This window comes from Miscanthus floridulus, chromosome 6 (genome assembly GCF_019320115.1).
Source record: "Miscanthus floridulus cultivar M001 chromosome 6, ASM1932011v1, whole genome shotgun sequence".
NCBI classification, from domain to species: domain Eukaryota; kingdom Viridiplantae; phylum Streptophyta; class Magnoliopsida; order Poales; family Poaceae; genus Miscanthus; species Miscanthus floridulus.
The window spans coordinates 139,184,509-139,206,871 of NC_089585.1; the positions used below are offsets into that span (position 1 = coordinate 139,184,509).

The following is a 22,363-nucleotide window of genomic DNA, read 5'->3' on the forward strand; positions in this document are numbered from 1 at the left end:
CAATTTTTATTAGAAGGTTTCTAAAACACATTTAGAAATCCATGACATCATGTTGGGAAATTTTTAGATTTTTCTAGATATTTTCCCTATTTTTTATAAAGCTAAATCTAAGTTATGAAAAGCTTCTAGATATATATTCATGAGATCTATAAATATTAGTATTATTTGGGTTACTCGAGTTCTAGTCTATCCGTAAGAGTTTTCTTAGAATGTTTAGAAACTTTAGCATTTTTTATGGTTTTAAAACTTTATCAGCTGTTTATCGCAGTTTTTCAGTTAAAATTTGTGAAAGAGCCTTGAAAAATATTTTTTACTATGATAGAGAGGTAATTTAAATGGTTTTTAGAGTTCATGGAAAAGTTGTTCGATTTTTTATAGAGAAGGAAGAAACCTGTGCTTTGGCGCTAGTTCAGAGGCAGAAAAAAAAAACCATTTTCCATTTCCGCCTAATATACGCGGTTTCGTGCTTTCGGCCCATATCAGGTTTGATAAGGCCCAGCGAGCCTCGGATATTCCCTGCCTCTCCGCCCAACGCCAGTCACCAGTTACCACTCCGGCACTCCCCCGGTCCCCCCATCCTCCACATCGCCACCGCATCGAGCGCAAGGCGAAGCCGAAGACGCGGCGCGGATCGAGCGATGTCGGCGGCGCTGGAGCAACTGAGCAGCAGCAAGATGTTCGACGGCTTCAACCTCCGCTTCCGCCACCAGAGCGCCACCCTCGGCTGCGCCATGACCTTCTCCATCTACATGCCCCCGTCCCCGGCGTCCAACATACCCGTGAGTGCGCCGCCGCCCTCGCTCCCCTGTCCTCCCTCTCTCTCTCTCTGGGCTAATCTGTGCCGCGGAATGTGACGCGGTGTCGTATTGATGCTTTGCAGGTGCTGTACTGGCTCTCGGGCCTCACCTGCAACGACGAGAATTTCATCATGAAGTCCGGCGCCCAGCGCGCCGCCGCCGCCCACGGCATCGCCCTCGTCGTGCCTGACACCTCCCCACGTATGTCGAAATTGAATCCCCTGCTCCCTCTGGCTGACAGAGTTATGTTTCTAGGGTTTATGCCTGCCCATCTATGTGTCCGGTCCAGAAGCGTGGCGCGGTCGTAGAACAGGATGCTTACGAGTTACGATTTCCTTCCTTATTTTTTTTAGAAAATGTGGAGGCTCAGTCTGGTGCTTTGAGAATCGTAATCTCGCTAGTGGCAGGGATTATTTGTTTGCCTGCATAGTCTGGCTGACTGCTAAATTGGAAAAAGTCTACTTAACCCCCCTATTAACCATGGTCTACTTCACACCCCAAACTATGAAACCGTCTATTTTACCTCCTGAATTTTTTAAAACCGTCTATTTTATCCCATGGTGGTTTTCGACTGTGGTTTGCTACAGTAACAGTGGTTTTGCTATAGTGATGGTGGTTTTGTCTGTAATTAATTGGAACAATTCATAGCTGCAGCTTCTGTGGTTCAATTATGGTGAAATTTTTATGGTAGGCTAATTATTGTATGCTTGAACTATAGTAAAAATTTCGTACTCATTGGACCATGTATAACTTAGTTATAGATAAATTTCAATTAATTACAGACAAAATTAGATTTTTCAATTAATCTAAAGGTACAGCAAAACCTTTGTACTAAAGCATACCACATTATATGTTAACTATGTCGATCTACTCATGTGGAGTCCAACAAAATTGGATTTTCCATTTTATGATTTTTCTATGATTTACTATGATTTTTCAAAGATTCAGCGAAAATAAATAAAAAAAGAAAAAGGTGAAACCACAGGTAGCGTAGCAAACCACCGTTACTGTAGCAAAACCACCGTCGAAAACCGCCCGGGGGGGTAAAATAGACGGTTTTGAAAAGTTCAGGGGGTAAAATAGACGGTTTTATAGTTTGGGGGGTGAAGTAGACCATGGTTAATAGGTGGGGGGGTTAAGTAGACTTTTTCCCTGCTAAATTTCAATGTGTAATGAGAGGCCCATTTAGAATGGATTGTGTTATCACTCCTTTTGATAGGTTCAGCATGCAACTGGTTCCTACCCTAAGTGCAAGGACCAGAGTTACATTAGTAGGCACATTTTTTGAACTCAGTGGACCTAATGCTGTTCAACTTAAAAAATGGCACCTCTCCAAAAGGGCAGAGTAACCTGACATGCTCCCCTATTGGGGATTTGTCAAGCAAGATTTTAAAATTCATAGTGGTATTCGTTCATTGCACTACCACCTGCTAGTGAGTTTTCACTATTATTGGTCCATTTATGTAGCCTAACCAGCAATTGTATGGTAGAATTTAGAGCCATTTATTCATGTGAGGTAGCTCATCCTTTGTTATCTTCCAATTAGTTTTAATACCAGAATTCTCCTTTCTATGACTTGTCAGGACTTGTATTGACTTGGATTCCCAAAAATTGATGTGATAAATACAATGCTGCTGGTATATTATAGAGCTCAAGGAACAAGGGTTTACTACCCGAAGTGTTGATATCTTACAGGCTTGTGTTATTAGTAATCCCACCACTGTAGATCCTTTTTCTGGGATTGGTATGAGCAAGACAATCTTATCAGCAGAAGAGTCAAAGACATCCCTACAGCACTTAGGGATTGTAGTTTTTTCCTTCTCCCCAGCCTAAACATAGTTGATAGTTTAGAGCTGAGTTTAGTGACATAACCAAAGTAACGATTATTTCCCAATTTACCATATAACTAGGGTCCTGTTGATCACTTACTGCAGTGTCTGTTCCTTTTCCTGCAAATGATTTGTAGTATGCTCAGTGTGGTCTCATTTCTATTAAATATTAATTGTCTTCACCTTTCATCATTGAGAATACACTTCATATGCTTATTGTTTTCTTACTGTAAATGGGTTCTGTTTTCTCATTGCTCTTTTTCTTTGGCTTATGCAGGGGGGTTAAATATTGAAGGAGAGTCAGACAGCTATGATTTTGGTGTTGGTAAGGAATCAAGGATTCTAACTAAGATAATCTTGCTATAAGTTTTGCATTTTGCACAAATATGGTCTCCTGACTTGGCAAACTTCATTAAATGTCCAACTTGATAAGTTACCCCGTGATGATTTCATTATGCCATCATCCGCTTCCCTTAATTGTTCCTTCACAAATTCAGCATGAGCTTATAGGCTAGTCTGCATTAGCTCACTATATGATGGTACTTTTTTTAGGCAATGCATGAGATTTGTTGTGACTAGTGTGACATGTATAAGTCTGTTGCATTGAGCAGCACTTTCACTTGTCCAATCTCTACTAAAGTTAACGGCGAACCATGGCACGATAGATTGCTGCATGATATATGATTTGTGTATGGTAATATTGAATCTCATGAACACAAATACAGTTGAAACAAATGCTAAATAAATTTCTATAATCTACTCTAATGTCCAAGGACAATGGTTGCTAAGTGCATAACCTAAAGCCATTTGCCCTTTGGTTGGTGTGCTTATCAGTTATTGCATATGCTGTAGTCATGCATTAGCTATGCAGCATGGATACGGGTACATGTATCAGTATTGGAAGGATACGGATACACGGATACGGCAATTTCCTGAAAAAACCGATACTCGGATACGTTTTACTATTTTAAAATAAAAAAAACATATTAAAACTGAATAACAATAAAGCGTTGCAATCTAGTTAACTAAAGTTATTGTTAGCAAGTTATGTTTGCCTCCTAGACTATTGTGCCTGCGCCTTGGACTCTGGATACAGCCATGCGCCAGGCTAGGCACTTGTGCTATTTAGTATAAGTTAATTAGGTTCCCAGGTTGTGTTCACACCTTGAACCCTTGAGTTCTCCTGCCTATATATTGTAATCCCTTGTAATCTGTGATCTATCAACATATACTATTCAGAGTTTATCTCTCTCACATGGTATCACGAGTCCGGGTAACACCCGTTTTTCCCTTCCGCTTCTCTGGCGTGCTGCTTCTAGCGCCGCCGCCTCCGGCGTGCTGCCCCTTGCGCCGCCCCTCCCTTCTCTGCCATGGCCGGCTCCCTTCACCCCTCTGCTGCTGACAACGAGGCCGAGCGCAAGCGCCAGGAGGACGCCCGCGCCGCCCACAACGAGGCCGAGCGCAAGCGCTAGGAGGACGCCCGCGCCGCCCAGGCTGCCGCCCGTCGCGCCGCTCTCGCTCGCGCCGAAGAGGTCGAAGCCGAGGCCGCCGCTGCGGCACACTGAGCGCGACGTTGCGGCTGCCGCGCGTCCGCGCCGCCCTGGAGTGCGCGGCCCAGGAGCGGGCCGCTGCCGACCCTCACCTTGAAGATCCGCCAGAGGACCGCGACGAGGACGCGTCCTCCCTCTTCGATGGCCCTCGTACCTCAGTTCAGGCCGCCATCGCTCTTCAGGAGGCTACTACTGTTCTTCACCTGCACGCCCAAGCTGTGGCCGTCCAGAACATTCGTCATCTTGTCCGCGTCGTTCTCGACGTCACCTCCGGCAGCTTCGCTCGGTGGCGCGAGCAATTCCTGCTCGCCCTGGGCAAGTACTCCCTTCAGGGCCATGTTCTTCAGGACGATCGTCCCCTGAACTCGCCAGACTGGGAACGCATGGACTGCGTCGTCCACTCCTGGCTCTACGGCACCCTCTCCGACAATCTCCACGACATTGTCCGGCATCGCGGCGACCAAGGCGACACTGCCCGTACCACCTGACTAGCCATTGAGAGCCAATTTCTCGGCAATCGGGAGGCGCGCGCTCTCATTCTTGACGCCAAACTTCGCACGCTTGTCCAAGGGGACCTATCTGTCACCGACTACTGCAAGCTTCTCAAGACCACCGCCGACAACCTCGCTGATCTGGGTGAACCCGTCAGCGACCGCTCCCTCGTCCTCAATCTCATCCGAGGTTTGAACGAGCGGTTTGTCTCCGTTGGCCGCCATCTTCGACGCAGCCGTCCCTTCCCTTCCTTCTTGGAGGCTTGCGACGAGCTCACTCTCGAGGAGCTTACCATGGGGGCCCCGACTCCGTCTCCTCCCACGGCTCTCGTCGCCAGCACAGGCAGCGGCTCCTCGTCCCCTCGTCCCGCCTCCCAGCAGTTTTCTGGGCATCCCAACACCGAGCCTGGGGGTGGCAAAGGGGGCGGCTTTGGTGGCAAAAACAATCGTCGCGGCGCTCGGGGCCGAGGCGGCAACAGTGGACACAGGGGCGGCAAAGGCGGCGGCTCAGGCACGGCTGCTCCACCCAACCAAGGGGCGAGCGGGTCTTGGCCCACCCTCTACAACCCGTGGCTCATTGTCCCCGGGCCGCGTCCTCTGCTTCGCGGTGCACCCACCCAGCCACCACACCAGCAGGCGTTGCTGGCACAACAGGGAGCCTTCCTGGCTTCGCAGCAGCACCCTCCAGCACCGTTTCAGCAGCAGTACCCGCAGCAGGCCTCTCCTGCTGCCTTCTACGGTCAGCAGGGTGCTCCTGTGCCTTTCTTCGGCACCTCGGCTTCCTCCCGGCTTCTACACCTCTCCAACCGGTCTTCCGGCGGCCTTCGATCAGCAATCCCTTGCTTCCACCTTCAGCACCATGACACTACAGCAGCCGCCGAACAACGACTGGTACTTCGACTCAGGTGCCACCTCCCACATGACTTCTGATTCTCGCACTCTTTCACACCCTAACTCTTCACAGTATCCTTCTCCTTCTTCTATCATTGTCGGTGATGGCTCCTTACTTCCTGTCACCGCCACTGGCACCACCACTCTCACCGATTCCCTGTCCCTCAATAATGTTCTTGTTTCACCACGCCTCATTAAAAACCTCATTTCAGTACGTCAGTTTACCACTGACAATAATTGTGCTGTTGAATTTGACCCTGCTGGTTGTTCTGTGAAGGATCTAGGAGTCTCACAAGGTGATCATCAGGTGCAATAGCTCCGGGCCCCTCTACCCATTACATCTCCCCGGCGCCACCGCCCTTGCTGCTGATTCCTCACCTGCACTTTGGCATCGTCGGCTTGGCCATCCTGGTCGTGACACGTTGTCCAAAGTCACCTCTGTTATTCCTGGCTGTACTAAAGAACTTGGTTCTATTTGTCATGCATGTCAGTTAGGGCGTCATACACGTCTTCCGTTTCAAACATCATCTTCTCGGGCCTCTAATTTATTTGAGCTCATTCACTGTGATTTATGGACTTCCCTAGTTGTTAGTATTTCTGGCTTCAAATACTACTTAATTATACTCGATGATTATTCCCACTATGTTTGGGCGTTTCCTCTTCGTCTCAAATCTGACACGTTTACCACTCTAACTAACTTTCTCGCCTATGTTCGCACTCAGTATGGCACTGCTGTAAAAGCTATCCAGTGTGACAATGGCCGGGAGTTCGATAACTCTATCTCCCGCTCCTTCTTCCTCACCAACGGCATCCACCTTCGCATGTCCTGTCCATATACTTCATCTCAGAATGGGCGGGCTGAGCGCATGATCCGCACCATCAATAATGCGGTTCGCTCCCTTCTTATTCAAGCTTGCATGCCCCCTTCATACTGGGTTGAAGCCTTACACGTCGCCACACATGTTCTCAACATCCTACCCACCAAAACCCTTCACTCCTCCACACCTCACTCTGTCCTGTTTGGTGTTCAGCCCCAATACGACCATCTTCGCGTCTTTGGCTGCGCTTGCTATCCTAATCTTTCCGCCACAGCCACCCACAAACTTGCACCTCGATCCTCCTTGTGCATCTTTCTTGGCTATTCCTCCAACCATAAAGGATACCGCTGCCTCGACCTTCAAACCAATCGTGTTCTCATCTCTCGACATGTCGTGTTTGATGAGAACTCGTTCCCCCTTTCCCAGCAGCCCACTCCTCCCAATCCAGCGGACTTCGATTTTCTAACTGATGATGCTGATCCCATGCCCAGTGCACCACTAACTTTATTTTCTACAGGTACCTCCGTTGGTGTTCCTGCACGGCCACGTGCAGCACCCCCTGTCGGCACGCCATCAGCACCCTGCACAGACTATCCTCGTGTGGCATTCAGTGACGGTGCAGCCGTCGAGACAGCAGCTGCCACTCCGGTGCCGGGCAAGGTTCTTTCACCAATATTAGGCGCCCGGCAGGCCACTCCCTCTACACCTGCTGCTGCTGCAGCTCCAGGCGCTGCTACAGCCCGGCAGGCCGCTCCATCTACGCCTGCTGCTGCTGCAGCTCCAGGCGCTGCTGCAGCCCCCGGCGCCCCAGGTCCCTCCGTTCCTGCAGCAGCCCCCGTCAGGCCTCGACCACTGCTGGTGTATTCACGGCGCCAGGCAGCCGCTCCTCCTCCGCAATCGGCTGCCTCCAGCCCGCCGGCTCTACCAAAGGGCGCCGTGTCTGTGCAGCCCACCGTCAACAATCACAGCATGACAACACGCGCCAAAGCTGGTCACCAGTTTCCTAGTGTCTACAACAGCACAACATTGTCACCGGTGCCCCGCAGCTTCCGTAGTGCCCTTACTGATCCCAATTGGAGGGCTGCCATGGAAGAAGAGTTCTCTGCTCTCCTTCAGAACAACACATGGGAGCTTGTTCCTCGACCGTCTCAAGGCAACATTGTCACTGGTAAATGGATTTTCAAGCACAAATTCAGGGCTGACGGGTCCCTAGAGCGCTACAAGGCTCGTTGGGTCCTTCGAGGCTTTACTCAGCGCCCGGGGATCGACTTTGACGAGACATTCAGTCCTGTTGTCAAGCCCGCCACAGTTCGGACAGTGCTCTCCCTCGCCCTCTCCCGCGAATGGCCAGTTCACCAGCTCGATGTAAAGAACGCCTTTCTACACGGGACCCTGTCTGAAACTGTTTTTTCTGCACAGCCTGCTGGTTTTGAGGATGCCACTCATCCCGGATATGTCTGTCGACTCAACAAGTCTCTCTATGGTCTCAAGCAAGCTCCTCGGGCATGGTACAGTCGCTTTGCTACATTTATTCTCTCACTTGGATTTGTGAATGCCAAGACAGACACCTCCCTATTTATCTACCATCATGGTGCCGACACAGCATACTTGCTGCTGTACGTAGATGACATCATCCTCACTGCCTCCTCCACAGCTGTCCTCCGTCGCATCATATCTGCCCTACAGCGTGAGTTCAACATGAAGGACCTTGGCAAGTTACACCATTTTCTTGGAATGCAAGTTCAGCACCGGGATGGATGTCTGCTTTTGTCTCAGCAACAATACATGATGGAGATTCTTGACCGGGCTGGTATGACTGAATGCAAACCCTGCTCTACTCCAGTTGACACCAATCCAAAGCTATCTGCAGTAAGTGGTGACCCAGTTCAGGATCCCTCTGATTTTCGCAGCCTAGCTGGTGCTCTTCAGTACCTCACTTTCACTCGTCCGGACATTGCTTATGCTGTTCAGCAAGTGTGTCTCCACATGCATGATCCACGGGAACCTCACTTGGCTGCCCTCAAGCGGATCCTTCGGTATGTTCGCGAGACTCTACATTTGGGGTTGGTGCTCCGCCCCTCATCCCAACATGAGTTGGTCGCCTACTCTGATGCTGACTGGGCCGGCTGCCCGGATACTCGCAAGTCCACTTCTGGATATGCGGTCTTCCTTGGTGATAACCTCATTTCCTGGTCCTCCAAACGCCAAAACACCGTGTCCCGATCCAGTGCCGAAGCTGAATATCGCGCCGTTGCCAACACTGTTGCAGAAGCTTCCTGGCTGCGCCAACTTCTCAGCGAATTACAGTCCCCCTTGCAGCGTGCTACATTGGTCTACTGTGACAACATCAGCGCTTGTCTACATGTCCGCCAACCCAGTCCAGCATCAGCGGACTAAACACATCGAGATTGATCTCCATTTTGTTCGGGAACATGTTGCTCTTGGTGCTGTTCGAGTTCTTCATGTTCCAACCACCTCTCAGTATGCCGACATCTTCACCAAAGGATTGCCATCTTCGCTCTTCACAGAGTTTAGAACCAGTCTGAACGTCCGCTGCACCGATGCCCAGACTGCGGGGGGATGTTAGCAAGTTATGTTTGCCTCCTAGACTATTGTGCCTACGCCTTGGACTCTGGATACAGCCATGCGCCAGGCTAGGCACTTGTGCTATTTAGTATAAGTTAATTAGGTTCCCAGGTTGTGTTCACACCTTGAACCCTTGAGTTCTCCTGCCTATATATTGTAATCCCTTGTAATCTGTGATCTATCAACATATACTATTCAGAGTTTATCTCTCTCACAGTTATATTATTACAGCACAGCATGTCTCAAGTCTGTTCTCAAATTCTCAAATATAGTAATCTCAAATTTAGGAAATTAATAAAAGGCAATCAGGCTTGCAACTCAGGCTCGCATCAAGTTCCTATTTCCCCATTTGTCTCATTTGTTTCATTCTCATCCATAACATCAAGCCGCAGATCATGATCATCCAAACCAAAAGACACAGCTTGCAGTTCAGGCTCATCAAGGGAGAGGTCAGCCACTTTGAGAATGCCAATAGCACCAAGTGAATCAAAAGAATCTCCTCCCATATCCCACATCCTTGTCTCTCCTGTCTTGTATGCATCAGTTTTTGACAGATGCCTCAGATTTGAGTGCACAAAGACCAAATCTTTAGCATGCTCTGGAGTTAAGGAATTTCTCTTGACAGTATGGATAAAGCTATATAGGCATAGGCGGCCGACGAGCGGGGGCTAGGCGTCACCAAGCGTGTTCGTTGGAGGCGGCGCATGGTGCGGGCGGGCAGGCGTCGGGGGCAGAGGGAGAAAAGAGAGCATTGCTTCTTGCTGGGCTGGGCCGTATTGAATAGTCAGATATGTATTGGCCCACATACTCAATATTCAAAAATCGGATACTCCGAAGATATGCATTGCCCGCGTATTCGTATCTGATACGTATCCGATACGCGAGACGAGGCCTCAGCCACATATCCATGTAACACAGTGCATTAGTACATCTTTCTTTACCTATTTATCTACAGTGATCTACATCAGCATTTTTGTCGAATCATTCGTAACAAAAACTTGTCAAATTACAAAAGGAGAATAGAAATCATGCAAAAAAATCATTTGGGTTCAATTACAGTGGACCGAACTTGGTACCTATCGATAAAGTAACAATAGAAGCAACATTCAATTTGTAAGAACTAATCATGCCAATTTCCATATCGATGTATCTAGTGGTCTGGATAGGAACACTGCTTAGTTTCTGTAGCCCTGATGGTTAATATTTTAGAGTTCTAGCTATACATTACACAATTCACTTGTGCCTTTTACCAATTATTGTGATCTTGTACCATGGTCACTTGTTTGTAGTGCCCTGTGTATGCTCATAGTGATACAGTAGCTGTGCATGATGAGATTCTTTTACGTGTTTTGAGGAAGAGATGGAAATTGGCACCCTTATTATAGCAAGTAGGTTATAATAGTGCTTTAGTAGTAAGGGGAGGTCCATTACATTCTGTCAAAGCATTACTGTTGGAACATTGCGGAAACACTACTTGAATTTGGTATACACTAGCAGGTTGGATGATTTTATTTCTGCACACTCATTCAGATATGTTAACATTTTCTTTTTGTTACTAGGTGCTGGGTTTTATTTGAACGCCACAAATGAAAAGTGGAAAATTTGGCGCATGTATGACTATGTTGTGAAGGAACTTCCAAAAGTTGTAAGTGGCAACTTCAAACAGCTTAACACTTCACAGGCATCAATTTTTGGGCACTCAATGGGAGGGCATGGTGCGCTGACAATTTACTTAAAAAATACTGATAAATACAAGGTACTCTTAGCATGCCATTTTATTTAGCCTAGATAATCTTTTCAAGTTCGTTCATGACATTTTGTATTGGATCTCACCCTGAATTTTGGGTTTTATCTTATATTTCAGTCAGTATCAGCATTTGCTCCAATTGCCAATCCAATAAACTGCCCGTGGGGTCAGAAAGCATTCTCAAATTACCTGGGCTCAACTAAATCAGATTGGGAGGTATTCTCCTCTTTAGAAATCACTCATCTCTGAGACATGTTGGATACTTACAAGTGTCTGATTTGCGTAGGAATATGACGCAACCTGCCTGATTAAAAAGAACAACAATGTTTCCACTCCTATCCTAATTGACCAGGTACAGTGTTGGCCATGTATTCATTCATGTCCTGTCTCTGCTATCACGTCGTTGCTAGCCAAGCTCGTTTGTTGTCCTATATTTTGAAAACATGGAAGGAACTATTAGCTGTTTGAAAATGAGGAAATATGATTTTAAGTCAAGTGTGGTGGCACATGCCCGTGTGGCCAAACCACCTGCTTGCCTCTCCACACATGTTTTTTTTTAAAAAAAAAAATGGGTTGACTAGTCATTTAGTGCTTACATTTGATCTCTCTTTCTTGAAAATGAAATCTCACCCAGACCACCCAGCCCGTATCAGAACAAATCCAGGAGACATCTGAAAATCTACTTAGCATTATAGCTGGATTTTTTTGAGGTACCACTGAATCTGACTCAAGTAGCTTTACTCAGATGTTTGTGTCAACATTATTGAGTTGCCATTCTGGATAATAGGTAGGTGGGAAGTTGATGGCAAATGGGGACCTTAGAACATTTTTTTTCAATTGGGCTGTTCACGTTTTCTTTGTTACGCTGTTGCACTGTGATTGAGTACAGCGATTTTGATGATCTTCTACACTGCGGGTTGGATTAGCTCATCAAACGACGAGACCTCTACTTATTCACGTAGCATTTGTAGGACTCCACACATGAGCATTATTCAGAGCCTATCAGGGTCACTTAACAGTTACTAACAGTAGCATAGATCCCTACTGCCTGAATGGATTGATTTAATTTAAAATGTCATGTTTTGATTGAACTGGTTAGAAGTCTAGTCGTCTAGGCTCCTAAAGAGTAGAGTGGGTCAAGCTTATCAACTGTTTCCGATAGATTTTAGAGCTCATAACTATCATACATCACCCACAGTGGGACACTGTTTGGAGAAAATTAAATGTCTGATGAGTCCTGAGGCTGCTACTATGTAGTTTTTTGTTTATCTCAGAGTAGAAGTAAAAAGGGTTATTTCTGTGGGAGTTCTTATCTGCTATGCTCGTATTGACAACCTTGTTTAGGGGGATGCTGACAAGTTCCTAGCTGAGCAGCAGTTACTACCTCGCAACTTCGAGGAGGCTTGCAAGGCTGTCGGGGCTCCTCTGATCTTGCGCATGCAGCCTGGATATGACCATTCCTACTATTTCATTGCTACGTTCGTGGACGATCACATTGCGCACCATGCTCAGTTTCTCAAGAGTGCCTGACTGCAAAGTCTCCTGTAATGTGTAGTGTGAGGAAGACAAGGAGGCAGAGCTCTGAGGTGTCTGCTTGCAGCATGTTACCCATGCCGACAGTCTTCTCTTGTCTGCCAGCTTGAGGTGAACAATACACCCACATGCAAAATAAGATGAAAGATTTGCTGTTCCTGTCCATTGAGAAGCTCGAATGGGACTGATGTTGCATTGAGTGTAGTTTCCTTGTAATTCGCTATGCGCAATTATTGGCCCTGATGCAGCTATTTCTTTTCTGGTGCAAGAAATGATTGCCCAACTGTGCACTGTGCAGTTTGTTAGTTTGATCTCCACTAATCGGCCCAACGGCCAATCGGACCCTTCACCGCGTCCTGATCGGGGACGCTTAACTGACCACTGGTCGGTGCTTCCCGTCACCCTAGAAGCCCCTCCGATCACGGGCGCTGCAAGTGATGGGAAGCGTCGCCAGCCGCGCCCCCGTCCTCAGGACTCTACCGGGCTGCACTCCGTTCTTCCTCTGTCTCCTCCGACAACCCCGAAGGTATGGGCCTCTTTGTCTCTCTCTCTCAATTCATGTTCAAGATCGTTTTGAATCAACTAGTACCGGATTATCCCTTTAATCTACACCTAGATGATCCTAAGAATCTATCAATGGTATCATAGAGATGGCTGCTAGTGTGTAGAACGAGTGTGGGGTAGAAAATTGGAAAGAAACCGAAGAGATAGAGAAGCAGAGGGTTCGATCCGGTTCGGATTGAAACCCTAACCCTAATCGGGGAAAGAAACAGAGATGCATAGGGTTCAACCGAACCCTAACCCATCGGGGAAGATGAACAGTAACCTGAACCCTAACTGAACTCTAACCCTAGATCGGACCAGCTCCGAGAAGAAGAGAAAGAAGAATCAAGTAGAAAGAATAAGGGGAAAAATTTTAGGGAGACGGCTTACCTCGCCGGCCTCCACTCACCGGAGCACTCCGGGAAAGACTCCGCGCCGGTGCACCGCGACGCTTGTTAGGGTACCGTCGCTAAGCCGCTCGACGGCGGCACGCTCACCCGCTGGGCACCACCACCCCTCTGCCAGCTCCGGTGGCCGCTGCCGCTCTAGCGCTCGGTCGTTGCCGCTGAGAGAGAGAAAGGGAGAGAGCAAATGACCTAGGGTTCGGGGGAGCGGTCGCCGACGCCGGGTTTTGATCCGATGAGATCAACGCGCTGCCGTCGATCTCCATCCAACGGCTGTGAGCGACTGGGCCGAGATTGAGCCCAAGCGGGCGTGAGCACCGAGCCGCTTTGCTAGCCCAGGCCCAGGTTGTGGCTTGGGAGGGCGCGCGCACAATAGCAGGCCAGGCCGCTTTCTCGGTCGGGTCGAAGAAACAACACCTTTTTGAGTCGGTTTTTCTTTTTCTTTTCCAGTAAATTGTTATTTTTTTGAAAATGATTAATGGCTCAAAGAAAATTAGCAAAGTGAATTTTCCTGTGAGTAAAATTCACCAATTATGTTTAAGTTTCCGCTGCAAAGTTTAATGTTGATAATCTTCTAATTAAATTCGAACCAACGTGAGAATTTAATTCAAAGAGCAGTTATATTTAGTAAACTATGATTATGTTTATCCTCTAATTAAATTGGAACCAACGAAAAAATTTAAATTAGAGGAGTAGTCCGTTTTTTGTTTAAGTAAGATTATGGTATTGTCACTTTCTGACCAACGTTGATGATGACAATATTATAATGAATTTAACTTTGAAGTTTAAATCTCTGATAAATTTTACACCAATGTGGTCAATTTTTTAGAGAGTAGATAAGGACCAAGAAATGCTCCTGAGCTAAAAGAATGTATTTCATTATCAAGTTTTCGCTGCAATGATGTTGATTATCTTTCAATTAAATTCAAATCAATGGGAGAATTTAATTTTGAAGAGTAGTTATATGGATTTCAAGTTAATTTATAAGTTTTATGCATTAATTTCATTTTCTGCCCAACGAAGATGTAGAATTGATATAGAAGCATATTGTATGTTTTATTTATGAACCGACGAGATCACTTGGCTGTATGCCAACGGGCTGCAATGCTGGGGTATGTGAATGAAAAGGCTTGAGTCAAGCGAGTTCATGATAGTTTTTTTTTGTTAGTTTACTAATTTTCTGATTAAATTGGAACCAATGGGAAGATTTAATTAGAAAATGAAGTATAAGTGAATGTTTTAGTCGTCATAACTAAGGTTTCGTATAGATTTATCCTGCATGGGGAGAAATTTTGGCATAATACTTATGCTAGTCAATCATGCATGGCGGGAGAAGTTTTGTGATGATTCACATGTTTTGTATCCCGCATAGCGATAGAAGTTTGGGTAGCTCTTATGCTGTCCTAGTATTGACCGTGGCACAATAGAAATGCATCGTCATAGTCAATACTAACTTAAAGATAAGAAAAGATGCAATCGTGACTTGCAAAAGTACTGCTAATGAAAGACCTCGTTGAGTTCTTGAAGTGAAATAAGGAAAGTGTACTCCTAAACGGATCAAGAAATAACTTTGTTTACATGACATAATCATGTGAATTAAGTAAGTTATAAGTGTCTCCTAGTTCACAGGTTTTCTGAATAGTTCTCGAAATTATGGCAGTAAAGTTCATGCCATATTTGAGGGGGAGAATATTAAGATTAATTAAGAAAAATACTCTTCATTAAGAGTGAGATAAAGATCAATTAAGAAACATACTCTTCATTAAGAGTGATAAAGATTAATTAAGATGAATGTGACCATCGGAGGTGTACAACGGTCACAACAATGATACCCCTAAACAGAGAAATAGCTAAATTCCTGGACCTTTTAAAGTTTCGACAGGAAGATAGTGTAGTCAGCCCCAAAGATGTTAAGGTGGTACTTAAAGCGCCATATGAGGTTTTAACAGATTAAACCTAAAATAAGATATTTGAAGACACTATCTTTAGAAAAGATGGGAAGGCCTGGGGGAGCATGGTATGTAGAGGTGTGTAGAGACCTAAGATTTGAAGAGAAGAGGAACTGCATGCTCACTTCAATGATTCAAAACAATAAATTTCTCAATACATGTTGATGTTGTATGACTTATACAACACTTGTTGGCTTTTCGAAGAAGATGAATAATATAAACAAGGATTTTGTAATACAGGAGCCTGTAGAATTAATTGCCTCTTAGAAATGAAGAGCAACAACATCCCTCATGAAAGTGCCAGTAGCTGAGGCCCTAGAAGGTCTCAAAGAATTAGTAAACTAGTTTTCTGATGACTATGAAGTCTATGTTAGTAAAGAAATTCAAATGAATGGTGATCCCACCTCATTTGAAGAAGCCATGAGAAGCGTTTACTCATTTAAATGGCAAGAATATATGAAAGTTAAAATAAATTCGATGAATACCAATGATGTTTGGGACTTAGAAGTAATTCCTAATAGAGCCAAAACAGTAGGTTGTTAATGGGTCTACAAGACAATATGTGACTCCAAAGGGAATGTAGAAAGATATAAAGCACGACTTATGGCAATATGCTTTACGCAAAGAGAATTAATAGATTACAATGAGAGTTTTCTCTCTAATCTTATGTAAGGATTCTTTTAGAATCATAATGGTGTTAATGACACATTACGATTTAGAGTTACATCACATGGATGTAAAGACGACATTCCTTAACGGAGATTTACATGAAAACGATTACATGGCACAACCTAAAAGATTTTGTCGTAGAAGAAAAGAACATATGAGATGCTGCCAGTAGAAATCCATTTATGGGTTAAAAGTAAGTCTCTAGATAATAGTATTTGAAGTTGATGAAACGATAAAAAAGTTTGGGTTTTAATGAGAAGGACAATAGCGTTTATGCGAAGTTCAAGAATAGAAAATTCATTTTTCACATCCTATGAATAGATGACACTCTACTCACTAGTAGTGATGTTAATCTGTCATTGGAGAAGTAGTTTTGTCCTCAAGTTTCAATGTAAATGATCTTGTTAAAGTGTCATTGGTTATAGGAATCAAAATTCACCGAGATAGATGAAAAGGGGTATTAGGACTATCGCAAAAGCATACTTAGAAAAGATTCTAAAGAAATAAAGTATGCATGCGAGTAAACCTACGTCTCCTCCTATAGTCAAGGGTAATAGATTTGGGAGCTTTTAATGTTCCAAGAACCGATATGAGATCGATCAAATGAACATGGTTCCATATGCTTCAGCTATTGGAAGCTTAATGAATATACAAGTAAGAACTTACCCTGACATAGCTTATGTATCCGGGATATTTTGGCAGAAGTCCAGTCCAGATATAGATCACTAGAATAGAGTTAAGAATGTCTTGCAATTTTTGTAAAGTATCATAGGGCTCATACTGAGTAAAAAAGAACAAGTACTCTCAAATAGTTGTGGGTATAAATGTTAAGTTTTGACGAGACGTATAGTGAAATCCACATTAGTTGTTAACCCTCGCAGTTGGAGTGTTATTGTGGAAAAGCTCCAATGAAACAATTATGGTGTCATCAATGATACATACCATAGTATAGCTTGTTATGAGGCCTCAGAAACATACAAAAGTGGTTAAGGGAATATATATCCGGATTTAACAATGGTAGTCAATAGCAATAACCATTTAAAGTAAGTTAACTTCTACGACAACAGTTATATGTTGTAAAGGAGAAAATCCAAAATCATTCTGAAAGCATTGAGCACATAAGTACCGAGTAAGTACTTGCGGATCCGCTTACATAAGGCTAACCACCCAGTGCATTCAAAGAACACACAGTCGATATAGGTTTATGGGAAATGCTATGATTTCTGGACACTAAGGGCCTAGTTGAGCATGTTCCAAAACAAAGAGGTGCATTGTAGCTGTTAAATCTAATGGCAACTGACTGTGACGATGAGGCACGCTCTATGCACTGATCTGTGATGGAATGGAAACAAGATAAAGTAAGTAAGTTAAGTTTTAATCATAAGGTGAGATCAAGGAATTGGCCCAACGGCCAATCGGACCCCTTGACCACGTCCTGATCGGAGGCGCTTAACTGACCACTGGTCGGCGGGCCCCTGTCACGCGGCGCTATATAAAGAGAGAGGTGGGGGTCAGGGCACGGTGGACGAGGTTTACCGCCACCACTGACCCACCGAAGAACCCTAGAAGCCCCTCCGATCGCGGGCGCGCTGCAAGTGACGTGAAGTGCCGCCGGCCGCGTCCCCGTCCTCTGGACTCTACCGGGCTGCACTCTGTTCTTCCTCTTCTACCTCCTCCGACAACCCTGGCTCTCTCTCTCTCTCTTCCTCTCCCGATTCATGTTAAGATCGTTTTGAATCAACTAGTACCGGATTATCCCTCTAATCCTAACAATCTATCACAGTTGACTCTTCTTCGCAATCTGCAGGGGGAGCAAAAATCGGTATGATCAGAGCGTTGTTTATAAGTTGGTCTCGTTGTTGGCCTTTGTCAATACGTATTGTGCCATGGTTCCCCTTGGTGCTGTCTGTAGTAGGTGTTCTTGTGTGCTGGGTTCAGTTACAGCTCTGCCTAGGATGACATACTTGCAACATGATGCAACGATGCTGCATCTTATGTGAGCCTTTCTGGCCGGCCGAGCTGGATGCCGGACCATGAGGACGACGCGTCGACGCCCGGCCAGAGTCGCCTTCCGTCCGGTCACTGTTGTAGGGCGGGGAAGGCCTAGGGGGGGCTAGGAGGAGACAGCATTTGGCATGCAGCAATGAATGAAGTTGGTGCCTTCGCACCGACTCGTATCTGCATCATAAATATGGATAGTGATGATGATCTCTCGATTCAGAATTTCAGACATGGTCCTCCGGTCCACTCTTGAAGCGTTCAAGATGTCCTGCGATCTGACCAGGAAAACTGCGATCTACCTGCCAGTGCCAGTCATTCTGGTGCTCTGTGTTGCCCTCGACGAATGGCAGTGGGTTTAGGCTGGCTGCTTCAGACAGTCTATCTGTTCTGTTGGGCCTGAAACGCAGCCACGACGAGACGAGACGAGACGACATGGGCACTGTACCTACAGCATCTTGAGCCAAGTACGGAAGATTGCATCGAACCACCGGGACCAAGCTAAGCCCTCCGCCTGCCCCGGCTCAGCCGCTGGCCTGTCCATGGCGCGTATGGACCGGTCCTTTACCCAGAACCGGGACCTGGGCATCATGGGAAATTTTGTCATTCCGTGTAGGAGCGGCAACCGGTCGACGTGCTTTCAGGCTCTCGTGAGTACGTCACGGCTCCTTGCACGGACAGCAGCTGCAGCAACCTTGTCGGCCAGCAACGCCAAGCAAGTGTCGAGCTCGAACACATGTGACTGGAACTGGGCTTGTGAGAGTTAGAGTATATTTAGGAATACCAGATATAATACTTTAGTTTATGTGTGACACTAGTAATTCCGCGATATCCTTCCTTGTCCAAAATCACTTAAGGCCCGTTCGTTTCACACGGAATGGCTACCAAGAAAAATTCCGGCCAGGATTGATAGTTAATTTATACAAGCTTTTATTAACTGGAATAATTCCTGGCCACATTCATCTCCAACCGAATGGACCCTTAATCAGACGCTACCGACGCATGGACGAGTGTCGACGCGCTGTTAGATGGGGCAAACTCCACACTCGTCCATGCCTTCTTCAGCTCTAGCACCGCACGCCCCTCGTCTCCTATGCTCCGATTTAGGTTAGGCGAGGAGCATCTGCGGCCTTAGAAGAAGGGGGCCTGGCGGCCGCCGGATAGGTGGTGGTGTCAATTCAACGGGAGGTCTGTGGGCTAGTGGGGCGAAACGTGAATCCTCTGATGCGTATTAGGGAGACGGTAGAGGTTGGCACTAGTGGTGCCGTGGCCGATGGGTGGATGTGAGGTTGAAGACGAGCGAGAGGGGGAGGTCGAAGTCGAAGTTGCGAGGTTGAGGATAAGCGTCCGTAAGATGCCCGCACGCCAGGCATGTTTTCCGTAACACCAACTAAACAAGCCCTTAATCTTTCGTCGGTTGTTGCACATCTTTTCCGCCAGCCATCATCTTCCATGACGTGGAACGACGTGACCCCAAACCACCAACCTACACACTGCCATGAGATCGCCCATAAGGATCCTTTAGGGGCAACACCACCTCGTTCTAAAGCTCACGCCATTAATCGTGTTGATTGGCTACCCTAGAGAGCCCAATGCAAGCTCATGCCATTAATCGCGTTGATTGTCTACCCTAGGGAATGTTTTATTGATCCGCTAATTAGAAATTTCTCTCTTGCCGATCGTTGACATGCGTCTCTTTTGATTTTTTTGATCTACGATCAGTTTGACTCACCTGTGGTCATATTTGTGCGTATTTACTCTGGTATCATTGTCAACCACACCAGCCACTTATCATCTTTGTGTGTGTGGCATGGCGGGACTCGCGGTCACGTTGTTTGTGTCCTTCACCATCTTCCTCGAGCACCGCCACCGCCACCGCCACCGCCACGTTGTTTGTGTCCTTCACCGTCTTCCTCGAGCACCACCACTGCCACAGCACAACAATCATGTGCGGTTTTGCTCCTCCCACCTTCTCATGCATCTAACACTTGTAACTAGCGCCTTATATCTCCCATGACAATGTTCAGTCTGCATCGGCACCTTCTACTCAATATAGTTTTGCACCATACTCCTCGTCGAGGCCTGATCCACTAGCCCCTTAGGCACTGGCATATGGTTGTTGTCTCTCACTTGCACGTTCAATATTAGAAAGACTAGTTTGTGCCTTCAACAATTGTGTTTCTAGGCCTGACAAACTAGGTTTATGTGCGGTTACCTCAATATCAGTGTTGGGACAAGGGTCCCGAACAAGGTAGAGAGGAGAATGCTCCTTGGTGAAGGCTAGCTGAAGGAGTTCCCTCAGCAAAGGCACCATACGGAGGTCCCCCAACAAAGGTTCCGTGCGGAGGTCCCTTGATGAAGGTTCCTTGTGGAGGTCCCCTGACGAAGGTTCCGTGCGGAGGTCCCCCGACGAAGGTTCCATGTGAAGGATCCTTGCAAAGGTTCCTCGATGAAGGTTCCTTGTAGAGGCTCCGCGGAGAAGGTTCTATGCGGTGGTATGATGAATGTTCCATGAGAAGGCTCCGTGGAGAAGACTCCATGTCAGAGGCTCCGCGAAGAAGGCTCCATGGCAGAGGTTCGAAACACACGAGAGGGGAGAGAGCCCGCGGTGCAGAGGGATCACGTTAGGGTTTTGAGAAATGAATAGGAGTGAGAGTCTATTGCCGTCATGCCCTTGGGCACTATATATAGGCAATGGTTAATTACAAGTGGCCCATCAGTTGGGGTGAATTTTACATGCATGCTATTACAATAGCACTAGTTGGGTGTCTTCTAGGGGAGACTCAGCCCGTAAACTATATGGGCTCCCCTCAACAATCAGCTACCTTACTACAACTACATTGACCACAACTATCTTAAGCATGATATCCTAAACCACTACACGCCTTTGCGCTTAACTACCTCGACATTGGCACAAATGTCCACCATTTGTTTCTGCAGCCTCATTTGCTTCCACTTGATCCACAACATTTACGATGCATCGACTGCTACTAGCTAATTACTATAGGTGATGTTTGTTTACAACATTTGGAACTATATATAGGTGATGTTAGTTTACAACATCTGGCTTCTTCCATAATCTCACGAATGTTAGAATGTATTTGACAATCCCTAATATATATAATGGTAGTTTAAGGTCCATTGCGTTCCGGTGACACACTTTCGCATCTCTCTAGAAGATGCTTCTTGCCCTCCAAACCATGTGCTACTACAGTCCATGAGAATCAAGCAGTATATCTTATCATATTCTCTTTATACATATCATATTAAATTTGTCATAGTCAAACATTTCTAACTTTGACTGTCGATTCCAAGAAATCATTAAATGTAGTTTCGCAACTCTGTGAATTATATATTATAAAAGTATTTCTTATAGTGAATCTAAAAATATAAATCTTATGTATTAACCTATGTATATTTTTTGGGACTGATAATCAGGCTAATACGACATGTAAAAAAATGGAGGAAGTATATTAAATCAATTTCAGTCTAATTCCAAGTGATGAAAGCAATGTCTGCCGCAGACATCGATGCTACCAGCGAGGCAGCGAGACTGACACGAGCTTACCCGTGTCCTCTGTGTGGCGGCGTGTGGTGTCTGCTGCCCTTCTTTGCTGCGCCAATTGTGTCCAGGGGCATTACACATTGCTGTCGATGATGGATGGTAAATGTAGTTGCATCACCAGATTTCTGTAGCGGAAATAAACAGCATATAGTACGTAGCTTAGCTTTCTCATGATCTCGATCTCTTCTTAGGTCACGCGAATCTCTTGGTGCTCAAGCCTCCCGTCCCGGCCAATATAATGCAAGCATCATGCAGTCCCAATTATATACCCTGCCCAGACATGATGAGCGACAACAATACAAATAGCTTCTCAAAAGAGAGATCCACTGCTGCTGACCCATTATATTCACCTTTGCCTTTACCCAGCACAGCAGCAAAAAACTAGCTGCACAAGGGATCGGAGATGGAGACGTATGGTCTTGGAGCCATGGAGGAGAAGCTAGCTGCACTGCAAGTAGAAGCACTGTGGCGTGCGTGTAAAATGTAGGAGAGGATGGCAATTTCAGGCAGCATGGACGACGACGACAGGCGAGACAGGGGGGCAGGGTTGGCGGTGGGGTGTAGCGAGATGGAGAGACATGGGGTGTCGACTGGCGTAGTAGGCATGGCCCTGCCCTATGCCCTAGCTAGATGCTAGCCTCATCCTGCTGCTGGCTGCTCAGTGCTCAGCACCCATCTCTTTGCACATTGCTTCATCCCATCTCTTTATTTGCACCGCCTCTCCGTCTCTGCAATGGGCCAATGGTGGATGCTTGATGCTTCATTCTCTCGCCCATGCATTTTAGCGATCTGGCTGCCCCTACCTAGCTCCTGCACTTGTCCTCACCTACTGTTAGCTTGGTGGCACTATTAAGAAGGATCATTGTCCAGATTGCCATCATGCCGTTGTCTCGTGGCAACTCATGGGTGATAAGATTGGTGATGTGGCACTGTGTCATTAGTCACTACCGAAAACAGTGGCTTTGCCGTGTGCCACAGGCAATTTGTCGAGCG

At 46.2% G+C, this 22,363-nt stretch overlaps 1 protein-coding gene across 3 annotated transcripts; it reads left to right on the forward strand.

The window, feature by feature from the left end:
• Positions 1-521: 521 nt before the first annotated feature.
• LOC136459877 (S-formylglutathione hydrolase-like) lies at positions 522-12,514 on the forward strand. Of its 3 annotated transcripts, none has more exons than XM_066459727.1 (7): positions 522-779; positions 881-998; positions 2,904-2,951; positions 10,522-10,718; positions 10,827-10,925; positions 10,996-11,061; positions 12,054-12,514. In XM_066459727.1, the coding sequence occupies exons 1-7, from the start codon at positions 639-641 to the stop codon at positions 12,237-12,239; spliced, it is 855 nt and encodes a 284-aa protein (XP_066315824.1). In that variant the 5' UTR covers positions 522-638; the 3' UTR covers positions 12,240-12,514. The 3 variants fall into 3 exon arrangements, with proteins under 3 accessions (XP_066315824.1, XP_066315825.1, XP_066315826.1); XM_066459728.1 differs by having other exon boundaries at positions 12,084-12,514; XM_066459729.1 differs by having other exon boundaries at positions 10,522-10,607.
• The last annotated feature ends 9,849 nt before the right edge of the window (positions 12,515-22,363 follow it).